Here is a 19,210-nt window from a genome sequence, read left to right on the forward strand (position 1 = left end):
GGGCTGTGTTCTCACCTGACCGAGGTGCCAGTGTCCCACGGACCACACACAGGCCGAGTGAGGACGTCACGCTCGCTCCACTCACTTCCGACCATTCTGCATTCCGTTGGCTAGAGCCAGTCACAGTTCGCTAAGTGTTTTGGGCTCGCTCTGACCTCGGGCTGCCGCACGTGCTGTTCCCCTCTCCTGCATATCCTGCCTCACCCTTCCTCCTGGCCAACTCCGAAATTGAGAGAATACTGGCCCTGGGACCCCAAAAGCCAGGTCAGCTTTCCTTCCCAGGCTCACGAGGATTCAAGCCTTCCCACTTCCAAAGGTTCCTGCACCAGACTGAGAACTCCTTAGATGAGAAGAGTCTGGTTCACACCTTCCTCCCAGAGCCCACTGCAAGTCTCTCTCAATGTACAGTATCCACTCAGTGAGTGAATGAATGAATGGGAGCCCCAAGGTGCTCTTGGACAGGGTCATTTGGGGGTAGTGGCACCTTAAGTGGCCTGTGGGCTGGAGGTCCCTTCTCAGCCCAGTTGACCCCCAGCCATGGGATGCGTGAGCTTCTCCCAACAGCAGGGAGGGAGGAGGGCAGAGGGATGTCTTCCCCTGCTAAGCCTGGCCTCAGATTGGGGGGCAGTCGTTTCATGAGTGTTTCAGTGATTGGCAAGTAACTTAGAAGTATGATGTGGCCAGCAGAACGAAAACAATTGTTCTATTTGCTCTCACTTATTAATGGTGTGTCTGGAAGAAGTTCCATCTTTTTCCAGAACCTTCATTTCCTCAGTGAGAAATGGGCATCACCACACACCTGGTTTATGACCAGGCACAGTTACGCACACAGAAATATCATGGCGCTGTGAAGTCACAAGAGGGAGCCAGGGCTAGCTGGTTCTTTCTGGGCCGCTGTTGTGACAAGGTGGTACCTGCTTGAAGATATGTTCGAAGTGCATAAAGTATTGTGTGTCAACCTGTCCTTCTCAGAGACTTCAGGAAATGGATTTATTCCTGAGCACGCTCTGGAGTTCATGGGAGATGCTGAGATAAACTATTTCTGCCTTCAAGGGACTTATAATGAAGTAAGGGAGTTAAGACCTTTAATAGCTACTTAAATGTACTAATACATGACCTTGATGTCCACTGTGATCTCCTAGCCCTTTAAAATCTAAATAAGATTGGCTGAAATCTCTTAATCAGTCTTCCATGCAAGACCAAAACCGTTCCCAGGATTTGTGAGGAGTCCTAGGAGAATCACAGCCCCTTAGTCACAGGTCAGCTTTGAGTTCTGGCCACAATTTCAGGACTGGTGCCCTGTCCCTCCTGGTTGGCTACCTCAGTGAACCTGACACGGGGCATCCTGGATTCCCTTCCTAAACCCCAACTCAGACAAGGCTGTGTGTGTGTGTGTGTGTGTGTGTAGCTGACTTTATTGAAGCTTCAGGAGGAAGGGGACACAAAAGGGGTTTCCGTTGCAAAATTGCACTACTTAAAGTTGAGTGTTGCAGGGCGCCTGGGTGGCTCAGTGGGTTAAAGCCTCTGCCTTCGGCTCCGGTTGTGATCCCAGGATCCTGGGATCAAGACCCACATCAGGCTCTCTGCTCAGCGGGGAGCCAGCCTCTCTGCCTACTTGTGATCTCTGTCTGTCAAATAAATAAATATAATATTAAAAAAAAAATAAAGTTGAGTGTTGCATCAAAAACTCCCAGCCCCCCTTGACCCTAAGGATGTCATCACCTGGTGCCCAGGCCCCGTCCCATCTCACTCACTCTTGCTTCCCTTCTGCTTGTCACGACCCTCCCCACCCCCTCCTCCAGATTCTCTCCTGTATCCAAAGCCTTCACCTGCCTCTCTGCAGAGCAACTCCTGTCTCTAATACGCCTTCCAGGCTCACTTCCAGAGCCCCCCCCACCCCAGATCCAAACTCTTCTGGCAGGGGGCGATCCCGGGAGGGGCCGGATCTTCAGAAAGCCAGCTCTTTACAGCAACCACGAGTCTCCATTCCCCAGAGTCTGGGCCTTTGGAGACAGGACAGAGACAGATTCCTGTCTGAGAGATCGGGCAGGAGGGATATGAGCCTGGGGCCAAGACAGCAGGGACCAAAGCCTCTGGCCACCAGTATACAGCCTGCAAAGCGACAGACCCAGGGCAGTCATACAGGAAGGACAGAGGGACAGAGAGCCTGGTTTCTCCCCAGCATCAGACTGGCCCCTAGTTTGTTTACCTTTTATTCAACTAGTTTATATATACACACACATACACACATTTATATGCATAATGTTTATATATATAATTTTATACATTTGTATTTTCTAATATATTTATATATTATGTATGTACAAACATATGTTATTTAATACTTATCACTGTATAATATGTATAAAATCTATTCACTGAGATATGTAAATATATATTTGTATTTTCATTCACATACTGCATGCGCCCATGTACATTACCAGGCACCCAGGCCTTGAAGCTGCCCTGTGGGAAGCACTCTTCTGACTACTATCTGCACAGATTTGTTTTACCTGTTTGGGGACTTTATATAAATAGAAGACTAAGGTGCATCCTCCTTCATGTCTGGCATCTTCCAGCATTTTATTTGGGCAAGGCATCGCCATTTTTGGATGCGGTCACATATAGCACATCATCTTTACTGTGTGACTATCCCATAATTTATTTCTATATTCTATTGTGGCGGGACATAGGTTGTTTCTAATCTGGAGTGACAATGTGGCCTCTGCTTTTGAACCAGATACTTGCAAAGGGCCAGTTACCTGGAAGGAGATGCTGGACACCAGAGGGAGTCATTCGTTCACTCAGCAAACATCTGTGGAGTACCTCCCATGGGCCAGGTAGGTGGACAAGTGCTAGACACCAAGGTCAACGTGACCCAGCCCTCAAGGAGCTGACCGTCTGTAAGGGAGGCAGATGAACGTGGAGACAGACGGGTAGAACACAATGACTTAGAGCTTAGACAGGGGTAGAGAGGAACCAGTAAAGGGAAGGCTTAAAGGGAATCAAGCAAGGGGAGTGTGTTCAAGGAGAAAGAACAGCGTGTGCAAAGGACACATTTGTAGAACTTGAAGCTTCCGGTTACTGAAGCCTCAAGAATGGGGTGGGGAGGGGGGTGAGGCCAGGTGGTATTGGTAAGCTGGGGCTGGATCTCGAAGGAAAAAGAGAGTCATTTTAAGGAGCGAGGATTTTTCTTGAGATCAAAGAGACTCCATCTAATTAGATAAATAGTATCAGCTGCTTTGTCTTGTAGAAGCCCCTCGTGGCTGTGGCGAGGGGTGGACGGAACAAGGCATGCAGGGAGACAGACGGACAGACAGGACAGATGTGGCCAGAGAAGAGGTAGCAGACCTGAGCCCCTTTCCCCCAACCCTGGCCCCTGACAGGGACTTCACAGTGTAGCCTACAAGGTGATTGATTTGCTAGAGACCGAGAACGGTGTCCTTCACAGGACACATTTGCAGGGGGGTGGGGAGGGGGGGCGTCCCACATGCTTCCACTACGTTCCTCCGCTGTTTAGTCTGGAAGCCTCCAAATTAAACTCCCATCTGACCTTTCCGTGTTTCTGGAGCCCTCTCTTCCCATTTGGCATTCTGATCCTTGATGGCTGTTTCCTCCAGAGCTGCCCGGCTGGGCTCTTCCAAGTCACGGAGACGGAAAGAGAAGGCTGGGTCTTGCGTCGTGGGGAAAGAGGCAGCTGCTGGGCCACGTTGCCCCCGCCTTGCTTACGCTGCATTTTTGGGTGAGCTGTTCTTGTTTAATGTAAGCAGAGCAAATCCATCCATAGCAAAATCAGAGAAAATAACTTGTTGATGTGTAAACCAGGATGTCACAAATAACCCAGTTTGTTTAATTATAGCAGACTGAGTGCTGTGAGCAGGGAAGGGGGTGGTGTCGGCGGTGGTACTGAGAGAAGGGGAATTCAGGATACCACCGCCAGCGGCCCGCAGGCCTGCCGAGGAGACCTGGAGGAACATGTGAGCGCCGGGAGCCACGTGGATAAAGTGGGGCACATATGGAGCATGAGTCAAGCTCATCGGAGTGGGTAGACGGCTTTCGGTGCTAATGGGCGTTTGCTGTAGAGTCGCTAGACAGAAAAATTAAATCATAGGTAAAAGGATAAAAAAGATACATGGAAATAATAAGGCTGTGAGCGTAGGAAATTTCGGCTTTATGACTAATTGTTTTATGAAGAAGTTTGTTCTTCCCTGTGAAATGCACCAATGTGGTAGAAGGCTGAGGACACTGGGCACGGGAAGAAGGGTCTCCCCACCCCATCTACCATTAGCTCCTTTTTCCATTTCAGGAAGAACACGGAAACTAGGACTTTAGGAAAGTCAGAAGGAGTGTATTATAGCATTTAAGATCATGGCTTTGGGTTTAGGTAGGCCTGTGTTCAAGTTTCTCTTCTCTTCTACGTGACTCTCGGAGTTAGCTCTCCTTAAATCCCTTGGCTGGTCATCGAGTGTTAGAGCAATCCAACTCGAGAGGCATAGACACACTCTTAGCCCTGTGCCTGGCACAGAGGTAAATATCAATGAATAAAATATACAGGTCTACCCCACTTTTCTAAAGTTCACATTATGTCATTTTGCTTTTACAAAAGATTGCCATCAGTACCTGTTTTCATTACCTGGAAGGAATCCAAAGAGGAGAACTACTTTTATGAAAAAAGGCAAAAAGCAAAAATCGTTCAATATTTGTTTTGCCTCTCAGCTCCTTCCCCTCAAAGTACACTTAGCAGCCCAGCATCAAACCACCAGAGCTTTGAACTATGTCTGTGAGCATCTGAGTTTTGTGCATCCTTACGAAGATGCGTGCTAAGGTATCAGGAAAGCTTTCATAGTGTTGCTTTCATAGCAATGCTTTACTTTCCAGTAGCAAGGGAAATTGTAGATACTCGATGGGAGATGAATGTAGTGAACAGGGGTGTTAGGTGATTCCCTTCTGCACACACCAAGCCTCCCTCCCACCCGCATCACCTCCCAGGAGCTGCCCCGCCCCCGCCCCCTGCCTCCATTAAGTCTTTTAAGGAAGCAATCATTCCAAGTGGCTTAAGACTCTCTTTCCTAGAAGAAGGTAACACATTGGCTAGTGAATGCGACTGCAGAGCTGACATTTTTGGGAGATGACAGAACATGACACTTACCTTCAGAAATTTGGGGAAGGGCTTTTGGGAAATTAGAACTTTCCTGGGCTCATGGCACATTTGTGTTCATGGGCCTTTTTCCTCCATAAAAGAATTAAAATAAAATAAAATAAAATTATATTGTATGAGTGCATTGGCATAAAGAGGAATGTGGCATAGCTTGTCTTCTTTATTGTGTATTCATAATAATAATCATTTTTATTCTGATTTTAAAAGAAATTAAAAAATTTTTGTGGCCCCTAGGCACAGCGCTTATTGGAGGGCGGGAGTTAGTAGCATGGAAAGTAAACGCATTATCTAAGCGAAATTTTTATAAAAACAGGACAATGGATTGAGTTTTGCTTAAAGCTACCTTTATTTAAAGAAAAGAGAGCTTTTTACCTGGATACTTTTGTTGCTTTTGTGTTTTCTTTCATGGTTAAAATTGGCTTTCCCTTAGGAAATGATCTTTAAATTACATAGTAATTTTATTTTATTTATCTTGTTTTTTAATGCATTGTTAATCTGACAAGATAAAAACAGCCCTGGGCTTACCTATTGCTTTTGCCTGCTTGCTCCTTCCTGGCTTGCTTCTTTCTGTAGGTAACAAGGTTCCTTTGTTGAGCCACCCCTCCCCCACTCTCTGCAATTCTGCTTTAGGTGGGGCTGGGCACACCCCCTTGAACTGGCCAATCAGAGTAGTCCTCCTGGGCCCTGATTGGTTCAATGATAATAAGCACCTGATTGCAGACGGGCCAATGGGAGCCCAACCTGGAATTCTTGTGGGTGATGTGGAGGAGCTCTTTTCCTTGGGGGGATTCCTGGCTATAAAAGCAAGTTTAAGTTACCTACTCCCAAGGGCTGCCAATGGTAAATGCCCACGAAAGAGTGAAGCCCTCACAGAGAAGAACAGAGCAAAGAGAGAAGTGGAGCTCTGATAGCATCAGTTGAACCCCTGGATTTAGTTATGCTTGAAGCTAGTTAACCCTTGGAATTTGAATTACAGGAACCAATAACTTGTTGTTGTTGTTGTTAAATCCATTTAAATTTAGTTTTTTAAAAAATCAAAACAAAGAATTCTAATACAATTGACGACCTCAGATTTTATTTTTTTTAATGCCTTATGAAATACACATATGAATGTCAGAGAATGTTTGTTTTATGCCTACCTAGAGTAAGAGAAGGATGTTCCCAGGCATGTTCAACCAGTATTTCCACTTGGGTCACCTGGCTTTGGCAGCAGCCCCCTCTTCCTTTTATCTGACTTTTAAAAAGTTACTTTAAGGGACACCTGAGTGGCTCAGTGAGTTAAGTCTCTGCCTTCAGCTCAGGTCATGATCTCAGGATCAAGCCCTGCATGGGGCTCTTTGCTCAGCAGGGAGCCTGCTCCCCCATCCCCCTCCCACTGCACACCCCCCCCCATGTGATCGCTCTCTCTATCAAATAATGACTTCAAGACTTCCTTCATCAGCAACAGGCTGCCTTGATATTCTTCTGAATAAAAATATGACCTCTTTTTGTTTATCAGGAGCAGATGGAACAGGCCTTCCCTCCACTGTGTCCCAGAAATGTGCTATTTGAGAACTTCCTCCTTAAGAGGAAAATCAGTGAGCAATGACAATCGATGTGTGTGATTCATTCACTACAGGCAGGACACCTCGACGATGGTGTGGTCCATAGACCATAGCATGGGCATTATCCAGAAACTTCTTAGAAATGCAAATTCTTGGGCCCCACCCTTGATTTACTGAGTTAGAAGCTCTGAAAGACTATTTTTGTGACCCTGAGAACCAATGGCTTAGGGGTTTCCTCTTTCAGTTACTATAGACACAGCTGCTGGGTGATTAAAATCAAGCCTGAGTAACTGTTGTAGAATCACTCCGGATTTGAGCATTTGCTTCTCACTTTGAGGATCAGAAGGGTCAAGCTATAATAAATTGGCTATTTTCTCTTTTTTTCCTTTTTATTCATTAGAATTTTGCTAAATATACATTCTGTTTGTATTTTTTCTTCTCTTCAAGCATTTTTTTTTTTTTACACTCAGCATATTTGACTGTATATATTTCCACCAGTGTTGAGAGCCCATCATTATCTATGACCTACTGCCATTTAGAAGATTAGACCTTGCGGCGCACCTGGGTGGTTCAGTTGGTTAAGCACCTGGCTTGTGATTTTGGCTCAGGTCATGATCTCACAGTTGTGATGATGCAGCCCTGTGTCAGGCTCTAAGCTCAGTGGGGAGTCTGCTTGGGATTCTCTCTACTCCTCCCTGAATGCTCTCCCTCTGTCTCTCAAAAAAAGGTTAGACCTTGATACTTCATTGTGTCTCCCCTCCCCCCCGCCCCGAACCCTCACCTCCATTTAGTCTCCTTTCACCCATTCCCAAGCTTTGTTGAAATCTTTTGATTTCAAAACAGAGAGTTTTTTCTTAACAGTTCATTAAACTTTGTGGCCATGTTTTTGATGGTCATTTGGACTTTACTGCTTTTACACATTTAAAACCACACTTCCTTGACTTGAAACCTATCTTCCTCTTTTTTGGATTCATTTTTCCTATTGGTGGAGTGCATCCCCTAGAGAATCTTTCAGAAAGCACTTGTGGAAAGAAACTTTCTGAGTCCTTGTTCTTCTAAAATTGTTTCTATTTTGTACTTAAATAATTTTTTGCTTGGGTATAGAACTCTAGATTCAACATTTTTTTTTCTACAGACATTTATGGCACTACATCTTATGGAATTTTATACTTATTACCCTTGAGAAGTTTGATGTCCTTTTGTTCTTCCTTTGAAGTTAAACTATTGGGATTTTTTTCTTCTTCTTCTTTGGGATTGGTTTTCTTTATTCATGGAAATTTTACTAGTATGCCCAGGGCCAAATCCTCTACACTCCTCTCTTGTGTTTCTTTTCAATACTTTGTGGATTCTTTTAGTATGAAGACTTAAGAACCTCTTTAGATTTGAATTTTTTGTGTGTAATTTTTTTATTATTTTCTCTATCCATTTTCTTTCTGGATATTTTTAAGACAGAGATTGGAACTCCTGGTTCTGTTTCTTTGTTGCTGTTGTTTTTGTTGTTGTTTTAAGATTTTTTATTTTCAAGTAACCTCTACACAAAATGTGGGGCCTGAACTTACAACCCCAAGATCAAGACTAGCACACTCCACTGACAGAGCTAGCCAGGTGCACTATGGTTCTGGGTTTTTTGTTTTTGTTTCTGTTTTTTTGTTTTGTTTTAATATTCACTTTTCTATCTCCCACATTTCAATGGCTGGAATTTTGCACTATGTATTGGGTAGTTTGCTTGTTTTAACATTCCAGTTTGTCAACGCACTCTTCATTTGTATGCATTTTATTTATCAGTCCATCACTGGTGGGGATTTTTTCATTTGAAAATGTTGCAAGCCATGGAAAATTACAGAAGATAACATAACAAACACCCATGGACCCATCACTCAGAAACAATAAATATTAATGTCTTGTCATATTTGCTCTTGTTCCTTTCTAATAAAATATTACTGATAAAAAATTGCAGTTTATTCCTCTCCCTACTAATTTATTCTTCTCTCCACTCCTTCATCTTTCCCAGAGCAATTATTACCATAGCATTATGTGTTTACATATATATTCCACCATCACCCTTCAGTCTTTCCTAGCTTCTTGGTTTTGGTTTTGCTTTGTTTTTATTTTGTTTTAACATTTTAAGATAGTGTCACACTGGATTTACCTTTCTGTAGTTTTTTTCACTCAACAATAAGTTTTGGAAATTTTATTTAAGTTGTTGGGTATCTAGTGCATTCATTTTAACTACCATGTAATAGACCTTTGTAGGAATATGTGCAATGCATTTATTCATTCCTCTAGTGATAGATATTTCAGCTGTTTCTGAGTTTTTTTGCTTTTAGAAACAACACTTCAGAAAACACATATGTTCATCTACTTGTACATGTGTGAGAGTTCCTCTAAGGTTTATACTCAGAGAAGGAACTGCTGCATCAAATGATATACACATTTTTGATTTATTAGAAAAACTGTTAAATTCTTCTCCAAAGATGATCTACAAGATGGCATGCTTGTTATGTATTCCTGTAGCACCCTTTGAGAATTTGTGACTCCCTGCATCTTCACAAACCTTAGAAACTGTCAGACTTTTTCATTTAGGAAACCCATTTAGGATGGGTGAATTAAAAAAAGAGAGAAAGAAAGAAAGCTGATGGTTGGAAATTATATCTTCTATCGGGCTTTAGTTTTTGTTAATCAAGATTTTAGTCTCCAAGAATCCTTTTACTTAGAAGGACTACTTAGAAGAACTACTTAGAAGTTTTGTCTGTTTGTCTGTCTATCTGTTTATCTATCTATATACCTATCTGTCTGAATAGGCAGCTGTCTCAACTGTTTCTGAAGATATTAATTATATTTATTAAAAAGCCTTTCTTTCTTTCTTTCCTTCCTTCCTTTCTTCCTTCTTCCTCTTCTCCATTGCATGAATTCTGTTTCTTCAGGTGTAAATTCTGGAGGGGAGTTGGTGCTTCTATTTCATTCTGTTAATTTTTCTGAAAGTATTGGCAATTTTTAGCATCTACTCATCCATATTGCTCTGGCTAGAGTGGATTTCTCAGCCCACCTGAGAATCCCTCTTTACTTGGCCATGCCTAGAGGTTCTTAGGAGAGAAACCTGGCTCTCCCATGTGCAGAGCAAGGGAGAAGCAGATGCAAGGGTTTGTGTGTGAGCATGAGGTCTCCCGTCCACTGCCATGGCCATGGATGGCTGGGGCACTGCTCAGCTATTCAGGCCAAGAGACTCCTCTGAGAGTCTTCTCATTTTATCAGAAGCCCCAAAGTACTCTGGTCACCCTCCCATTGCCCATCTTCTTCTTCCATCTGCTGCTTCTAGTCTTGGTGTTTGTATTGATTTGCTGGAGTGTGGAACAAATATCACATATTGGGTGTGTTCTCACACAACAGAAATTCCTTTTCTCAGAGTTCTAGAGGCTAGATATATGGCCAAGATGATGGTGTCAGCAAGGTTGTTTCTTCTGTGGCTTTTTTCCAGAACTTGCAGATGACCTCTATGTCTTTGCTTGATCTTCCCTCTGCTTGTTTATGTCCTAGTCTCTTCTTACAAGGACACCAGTCCTATTGAGTTAGACCATCCTAACAGCTTCATTTTAACTTAATCACCTCTTTAAACACACCATCTCTAAATAGTGTCACATTCTGAGATACTGGGGTTAGGACTCTGACATATGAACTGGGGTTGGGGGGACACAACTCAGTCTGTAACTGTCCTATTCTAGCGTTCTTCTGGGAAAAACAAACTCTTTTGTGGAAGGCCCCTCTTTATTCTATCTTATTGATGCTATTGCATACAAACTGGTCAGTCTCATATGGAGGTTAGCTAATTTGTTTAATTGAATCCTGTGATCAGATATGTACTTGTATGTTTCCACATGGCCCTTTCTATTATAAACAGTTGGCAATAAACTTCTTATGGCTAAATACTTGTTCATAACTATTTCCTCTTATATAGTTTTCGTAATTCAAATTAGATAGAATCTGATAGATGAATTAAGGAAATTCCTTTGCATCATAGGGATCTATAGTGATTATAACTCAAATGCCTAGAGAGAAGTAGTATCAAACACATAAGGGAAAAAGCTGTGGGACAATTTAGAATGAACAAGGGAGCTTCTAGAGTGCTGGTAATGTTCTGTTTCTTGGTTTGGGTGCTGGTGACGTGGATATGTCCAGCTGGTAAAAATACATCGAGGGACACCTGGGTGGCTCAGTCAGCTGGATGTCTGACTCTTGATTTCAGTTCAGGTCATGATCTTGGGGTCTTGAGATGGAGCCCCGTGTTGGGGCTCTGCATTGGGCATGAAGCCTCCTTGAGACTCCTTGAGATTCCTTGAGATTCTCTCTCTCCCTCTTCCTTTTGCCCCTCCCCACCCCACTCACTCTTTCTCTCTCTAGGAAAAAAAATGCATTGAGCTATCTGCTTATGATACATGCGTATTTCTGTACAGATAGTATATTCTGATAAAAATTAGAAGAAAGAGAATCTGGTGAGTGGGCAGCATAGGAACACAGTAACTCTGAGCACTGCTTGCTTGGTTGGCATTGCATTTTTTTGAAGATGGTTATGAATGATATGCTTTTTGGCAATTTATTTTAATGGTCTGGTGGTTCTTAACTCTGGCTGCACATTAAAATTGCCTGGGGATGTGTTTTAAAAATACTGCAGTCCGGCCCCACTCCAGATCAGCTCAGTAAGAACCCTTTGGGTGTGGGGCTCTGACTTCAGTATTTTTACAAAGCTCCCCAGTGATTCCAGCATGCAACGGGGTTTGAGCAAAAGTGGTCTAGAAACAGAATTATTTTGATCATCTGTGTTCTGTTTAGATTTGCTCCGTGATTTCAGAATTCTTGTCAGTTTATATCAACCACTCCTTTTGCATTAATAAAAAACACACATAGAGTTAAAATGCACTTTATTACCAAACTTCCTACAGGAAAAAAAAAAAAAAGCTTTTTTACTGTGAATGTGAATTGAGTCCCTATCCACCTCCTTTTTCTTTGAAATCATAGAAACAACTTCTTTAATAAAGCAATTTTTATAAACTCAGGAATGTGACTATTGTATTGTAGTAGGATGAAGAGTGTTTCCTCCAATGCGTTCTTAGAAGGAAAATCGTTGGTTCGATGGGTGTTTAATCTTCCAGCTTCTTGTGTTGCTCCGTTGCCCCGCCAGAATTCCCACAGATAGATAAGCAAGCTTGGTGCTCCCCAGCTTTGCTGCCTCCACACCTCCCTTACTTTTTTTCCCTTTATTTTAAAAAAACTAACACATAATGTATTATTTGTTTTGGGGATACAGGCCTGTGAACTCATCAGTCTTACACATTTCACAGCACTCACCATAGCACATACCCTCCCCAATATCCATCACCCAGCCACCCCAGCCCTCCCAACCCTTCCCCTCCAGCAACTCTCAGTTTGTTTCCTGAGATTGAGAGTCTCTTATGGTTTGTCTCCCTTTCTGGTTTCGTCTTGTTTCATTTTTCCCTCCCTTCCCCTATGACCCACTGTCTTATTTCTCAAATTCCTCATATCAGTGAGAACATATGATAATTGTCTCTCTGATTGACTTATTTCGCTTAGCATAATACCCTCTAGTTCCATCCACATCATTGCAAATGGCAAGATTTCATTGTTGATGGCTGCATAGTATTCCTGTGTGTGTGTGTGTGTGTGTGTGTGTGTGTGTGTGTGTGTGTGTATCACATCTTCTTTATTCATTCATCTGTGGATGGGCATCTAGTCTTTTTCCAGAGTTTGGCTACTGTGGACATTGCTGCTATAAACACAGGGGTGCATGTGCCCCTTCAGATCGCGACATTTGTATCTTTAGAGTAAGTACCCAGTAGCGCAATTGCTGGGTCGTAGGGTAGCTCTATTTTCAACTTTTGGAAGAACCTTCATGCTGTTTTCCAGAGTGGCTGCACCAGCTTGTATTCTCATCAACAGTGTAGGAGGGTTCCCCTTTCTCCGCATCCTTGCAAACAACTGTCATTTCTTGACTGGTTAATTTTAGCCATTCTGACTGGTGTGAGGTGATATCTCACTGGGGTTTTGATTTGTATTTCCCTGATTCTAGGTGATGTTGAGCACTTTTTCATGTGTTTGTTGGACGTTTGGATGTCTTCTTTGCAGAAATGTCTGTTCATGTCCTCTGCCCATTTCTTGACTGGATTATTTATTCTTTGGGTGTTGAGTTTGGCAAGTTCTTTATAGATTTTGGATTCTAGCCCTTTATCTGATATGTCATTTGCAAATATCTTCTCCCATTCTGTCCTTGTCTTTTGGTTTCGTTGACTGTTTTTTTGTTGTGCAAAAGCTTTTGATCTTGATGAACTTCCAAATAGTTCATTTTTGCCCTTGCTTCCCTTGTCTTTGGCGATATTCCTAGGAAGAAGTTGCTGCAGCTGAGGTCAAAGAGGTTGCTGCCTGTGTTCTCCTCAAGGATTTTGATGAATTCCTTTCTCAAATTGAGGTCCTTCATCCATTTTGAGCCTGTTTTCATGTGTAGTGTAAGGAAATGGTCCAATTTCATTTTTTTCCATGTGGCTTTCCAATTTTCCCAACATCATTTATTGAAGAGGCTGTCTTTTTTCCATCGGACATTCTTTCCTGCTTTGTCGAAGATTAGTTGACCATAGAGCTGAGGATCCATTTCTGGGCTCTCTATTCTGTTCCATTGATCTTTGTGTCTGTTTTTGTGCCAGTACCATACTGTCTTGATGATGACAGCTTTGTAATAGAGCTGGAGGTCTGGAATTGTGATGCCACCAGCTTTGGTTTTCTTTTTCAACAATCATCTGGCTATTCTGGATCTTTTCTTGTGTCATATAAATTTTAGGATTATTTGTTCAATTTCTTTGAAAAAGGTTGATGGTATTTTTTTTTAATTTTTAATTTTTTATTATTAAGGTTGATGGTATTTTGATAGGGATTGCATTAAATGTGTAGGTTGCTCTGGGTAGCATAGACATTTTTGCAATATTTTTTTTTCTTCCAATCCATGAGCATGGAACGTTTTTCCATTTCTCTCTGTCTTCCTCAATTTCTTTCATAAGTATTCTGTAGTTTTCTGAGTACAGCTTCTTTAATTAGATTTATTCCTAGGTATCTTTTGGTTTGGGGTGCAATTGCAAATGGGATCGATGCCTAAATTTCTCTTTCTTCTGTCCTATTGTTGGTGTTTAGAAGTGCAACTGATTTCTGTGCATTGATTTTACATCCTGATACTTTATTGAATTCCTGTACAAGTTCTAGCAGTTTTGGAGTGGAGTCTTTGGGTTTTCCACATAAAGTATCATGTCATCTGCAAAGAGTGAAGAGTTTGACTTCCTCTTTGCCAATTCAGATGCTTTTTATTTCTTTTTTTTTTTTTAAGAAAAATATGTTCATTAGAAAAGTCCTAATTGTATATAAAATATCAAGGAGCAAGTTAAAACTACCTGATGTCCTACCACCCAGGTCACCATTCTTAACATACTCTTGTCTCACCATCTGGGTGTGTACAGATGTATGTCATGTGCAGGTGGTGAGACAAATAGCAGCCTCTCTTCCTTCCTGCCCACCATCTCTTCCTGAAGCTCATGGTCAGGACAGGTGGCTTAAGCGTGGCACCAAGGTGATTATTTTTGAAGAGCTAAAACTACAATCATTTCATAAGAAATATATATACATATATATTTGTAGTCAATACACATGCATATTTTTCTTCTAGATTCAACTAAGTGGTCTTTGAAAATAAATTTTGGGTTTGTTTTAAACACTTTAGGAGAGAAACAGTCCCAGGCTGTTTCTCTCTTCTCCCCTTCGCCATGTCCAATCGACACTTACCCCCAGCCAGGACTAAGTGGAGAAGGAAATGATTGTCCTTCCACCAGCCCCTGTGGCTGCAGAATCTCAAGAAACAAGAAGGGACTAGGGCACTGGGGACCTCCTCCATGGATGCTCTCTGCAGGTAACTCACACTGGACAGAGACATCTAAAATATCTATAGTTGAACTCATTATCTATCCCATCCTGATTTCTTAGTCCAGGTCACGGTCAGTGGTATTTCTCAGCCTCCTAAATGGGAGCTCAAGGTCACATTGGATCCCTCCTCATCCCTAAGCAGAGTCTGGCTATAGAGCCCTGACCTATCCCACCTTCTTATCTGGCTGCTTCTCTCCAGGGTCAGGCCTCACCTCTTCTCCATCAGCCTCCAGCCTTCTCTCAGAGTCACCTTCTACAACAGATCTGATCCTGCCCCTTCCCTGCTTTCAAGCCTCTCTGGGCTTTCTCTGGTCCCCAGGACCAAGTCCCAAGTCCCTAGCTCAACAGTCAAGGCCCTTTACCACCAAGAGCCTTTACCCCTTCATTCTGGCCCCAGCTTTCCTCCACAGCACCGCCACTGTGCCAGCCATTCTTCAAACACCCAGGCTTCTGTGTCTTTGCATCACTGACCTTCATCTCTGAATACCCTTCCTCACTGATAGAGTCATCCTAATTTCTCAACACCCACTTTAGAGATCTTCAGTCTGCGGACATTTTCCTTAACTCTCCTGTCCCTCCGATGGCTATTCCTGGTGAGGGAACGGAGGGTCATTTGACCTGGGCCACACATCCAGAAATAATCTCATGTTCAGACTCCTGATGCTGTCTTTCAAAAGATGCATGTGTACACAGAGACATCCTCAGGATAATGTACTGACCACATTGAAAAGCAAGATTTATCGTGGGCCTCTGAACGTATCTCATCCCCCAACCTACACTGGCCAATGTGTGCTATAGTTTCATGGTTATTTTCAAATAATGAACAGCGATTATGTCACGATAGACACAATCCTATTGTACTATATTTTTGGTTAAAGTCATTAATTTGTTAAAAGCAATATTTGAAACATCCCACAGATTTTATAACCTCTTTTGACATCTTCTTCTTCTTCTTTTTAATATACTGAGAGCATTGAAGTCTAGATAACTCTCTACTTGGTCTCCTGAAGATGTCAAGATACATCCATTGTGATGCCAGCTGTGTTAGGTTGTTGAAAAACCAGGTTATTCACCAGGCTGAGCTCAGTGGATATAAGAGGACACAACTCCACTCTCTCCCCCCACCATGCTGCACTGCCACCCACCATGCTCTGTGGTCTCTCCCTGCCTCACAGCTTTTCAGGCACTGTGAGAACAGTTCTATGTGGGGGTACTGAAATGGACTGTCCAGCAGAGATCAAAATTTCAGCCTCCCATCTAGTGTCATGGAGCTCTCCTCCCAGTCCAGGCCAGTGGCTGGAGGCTACGGTGGGGACAGGGACAGGGCTGGGCTCACTCTTCCTAGTTGCTTCACTACTCCTTCCCTGCCTTCTGCTGCTTTGTCCAGGGTTGGAAACGGGGAAGGTCACCTGAGGGACAGGGTTGGTGTTCTTGAGAAGTGCATGGCAGGCCCTCCCTCATACTGCCCATTTGTGAATGCCTCAGAGAATTCCCCAACTCTGTGATCGATACACCCTCTCTCTGACCTCCAGCAAGCCCCCGTTGTTTTGGGGCTCACCTCCCCTGCACTCACAAGATCTTTAGAATGAAAGCCCTTCACTTGGCAGGAGGCTTTGGGAAGGTCCTTCCATGGGGCTCTCTGGGCCCTCCTTCCACTGTGGCCCTCCACATATTCTCTCTGTCCTTGCAGGAAGCTTGGGCAAGTCTCCTGCCTTCACTGTCCTGCAGCTGATTGGGAGATACCCGACTCCATGTTCATGTCACCCAGACTTGAGGGGATACCTCACATTCTCTGAGGAGCTGTCTTCCTGACCTTGTGCCAGTGGGACAGGCCTTCAAGTCTCACAGCTTGTCAGGTTTCTCTAGCTCCCTTCTCAAAGCCCCCCTAGTCTCCAGGAGCTGTTCTCTTGGGGCCCCAGCTGGGAGATGCCCCCAAATTGAAAATGCTCCTTTCTCGTACAAATACCCCATATTTGTTTCTACTTCTGCTTTAATATATTACAAAAACTGAGTAGCTTAGAACAGCACACATTCATTCAGCACTCCCCCGCCCCCTGGAAAGATCCAGAATAATCTTCTCTTGCCATAGTCTTTAACCTTGATCACTTCTGTCAAGTGTCTTTTTATTTTTTTTATTTTTATTTTTTATTTTTTTTTGCCAGGTAAAGGGACATGTACACAGGTGGTTCTGGGGATCAGGACTTTGGGGGAGCAATATTCTACCATATCCAATTATTTCCTTCCCTCAAGTGTCTGCTCTTGTTTGCTATAGGTTGAAGGAGGGCAGTGGGGTTGCCAGTTTAGGACAGGCTACACATTTCAGTAACTCCCAGAGAGGCAGCTCTCTCTAGAATATAGGGTAGTTAGTACCTGTTGCTCTCGGCCTGAAGACTATAACTTTTCCAAGCACCTGGAAAAGTCACATGCCATACCCCAGCCTTCCTGCTCCGGGCTACGGAGATCCTTGAGCGCAGGGTCTGTTTCCTGTTTGTCAGACATCGGTGCCAGACACAGTGTGTGCAGCCAGCGAGCCTTCTGGAAAGTTCTGTTGTGTGTATGTAGAAGAGAACCAAAAGTTATCTGCTTTGCTGCTCGGAGGAACTTGGGATATAGGACACTTGTCATACCTGCTGGATAAAATGACATAATACACATATTTAAAAGACTAGGTGGACTTGAGACAAATATCAGGCCACATTAACTTGCCAAGAAGGGAAAAAGACACGTGACTCTCCAGATTGCTGATGCTCTCTTGGTGATTTCAATCAGCACGTGGCCGTGGGAGAGCGCCTGCTGGAGTTCTCGCCATCAGTCTGCTTGGGCTCCTCCTACAGCCTTAGAGCGATGGCTCTAAATCCCATTTCTCTTCTTAAATGACTGCAAAGTTTACTGCAGGTAGACTATTTCTGGCACTGCTTTAGGGGCCCCGAGAAGGTGGGGAATACTGTTAACTTACAATGGAACTGGGCACCAGTGCATCGGGACAAGCTGGCTTTCACCCTCATATTGACAGGAGTGGACACATTTGCTTGGAGAGCCCCTTAAACAAATCTGCCTGCTCCCTCTTATTTTTGTTTGGTCCCCAGGCAACCTGAAATTCCTCCTGTGGCTTTTAAACAAAGCATGGGGGTAGGAAGAGGGGAAGGAAGCATGGGCCTGGCGGGTGGTGTCAGTCTTTCACACTCTGGCTTCCTTATTTTAAATACTGGAAATGTAGTCACACCCAGATTCAAAACACAGTGAACATTCCCAGGTAACTGTGTCTGATTTATGCCTCATTCTTCTTTATTTGATGAAGTACACTGAATAATGATCTCCTTCAGGGATAATAAGAATGAATATCTGATAGTAATTCCTGGAACCTATACATGTTACCTTAAACAGTTAAAAAGGGGGGGGTGGAGACTTTATAGAAGTGATCATGAAGGATGTTGAAATGGGGAGAGGGTCACCCTCTATTTTCAGGGTGAACCCTAAATGCAACAACATGTATTCTTGTCAGACGGGGGCAGAGGGAGATCTGACTGCCACGGAGGAGAAGACCATGTGACCAAGGAGGCAGAATTGGGGAGATGTGGCCACAAGCTAAGGGATGCCAGGAGACCCAGAGCCTGGAAGAGGCAAGTAGAGGGTTCTCCCCAGAACCTCTGGAGGAAGTACCTCTGATTTCTACTCTGAAGAATTGCAAGAGAAGAAATTTCTGTGGTTTAAGCCACCAGATTTGGAGCCATTTGTTCCAGCCTTAGGCAATGAATACGCTTGGTGTAAGACTGAGCATGGATCAGATGCATGATCTGTACCTTCTTCAGACCTTTGCTCTGGTGCCGGCACACCGGAGCTGGGGAGGTAGACAGGAAGGCACTGGGGGACACGCCTGTCCCACCCCACCCCTCAGTTCTACACCAAATGCTCCAAATGGGCACTTTTTCTGAGGAGAAATTTTATCATCTGTATCAGGCTCCAAAAGGTTCACATCCCCACAAAGTTAAGAACCTTTAATATAAATATTGATGGCCAAAGTTTCTTCCTTGGCAGACTGAGTCCTCATAAACCTCAAAGACCTTGAGGACAAAAAAAAAAAAAAAAAAAAAAAAAGGCAAAAAGGCATTCTTTGGCTTCCTTGGAAGATTAAAGAGATGATATTTAAATATTTTTTTTAAAGGGGCACCTGTGTGGCTCTGTTGGTTGAGCATCTATCTGCCTTCGGCTCAGGTCATGATCCCAGGGTCCTGAGGTCGAGTCCCACATCAGCCTCCTTGTTCAGTGGCGAGCCTTCTTCTCCCTCTGCCTGCTGTTCCCCCTGCTTGTGTTCTTTTGCTCTCTGACATATGAATAAATAAAATCTTTTAAAAAATACTTATTTAAAAATTTTTTTTAATTTTAAAATTTATTTTTAAAAAATAAATATTTTTAAAGATTTTATTTATTTATTCATTTAGAGCACACACAAGCAGGGGTGGGGCAGAGGAAGAGGAAAAGCCAGAATCCCAAACAGACTGCACCAAGCACGGGAGCCTGATTTGGGGCTTGATCCCACGAC

General features: G+C 43.4%; 1 protein-coding gene across 34 annotated transcripts in view; it reads left to right on the forward strand.

Moving 5' to 3' along the window:
- Positions 1–19,210, forward strand: part of LOC131836781 (uncharacterized) — a 171,395-nt gene that overhangs the window by 15,397 nt on the left and 136,788 nt on the right. For 17 of the 34 annotated variants that reach the window (XR_009355770.1, XR_009355771.1, XR_009355772.1 and 14 more), the window contains 2 exons: positions 2,741–2,840; positions 3,621–3,742. The exons of 1 other annotated variant lie outside the window; for it this stretch is intronic. Coding sequence is in view for 25 of the 33 variants with exons in the window: in XM_059182568.1 (XP_059038551.1) it covers positions 2,741–2,840; positions 3,621–3,742 (222 nt within the window). In the remaining 8 variants the exon portion in view is untranslated. 16 more of the 34 variants (XR_009355776.1, XR_009355777.1, XR_009355775.1 and 13 more) reach the window with 3 other exon arrangements.

The sequence above is a fragment of the Mustela lutreola genome, chromosome 7 (assembly GCF_030435805.1).
Source record: "Mustela lutreola isolate mMusLut2 chromosome 7, mMusLut2.pri, whole genome shotgun sequence".
In the NCBI taxonomy this organism is placed as follows: Eukaryota; Metazoa; Chordata; class Mammalia; order Carnivora; family Mustelidae; genus Mustela; species Mustela lutreola.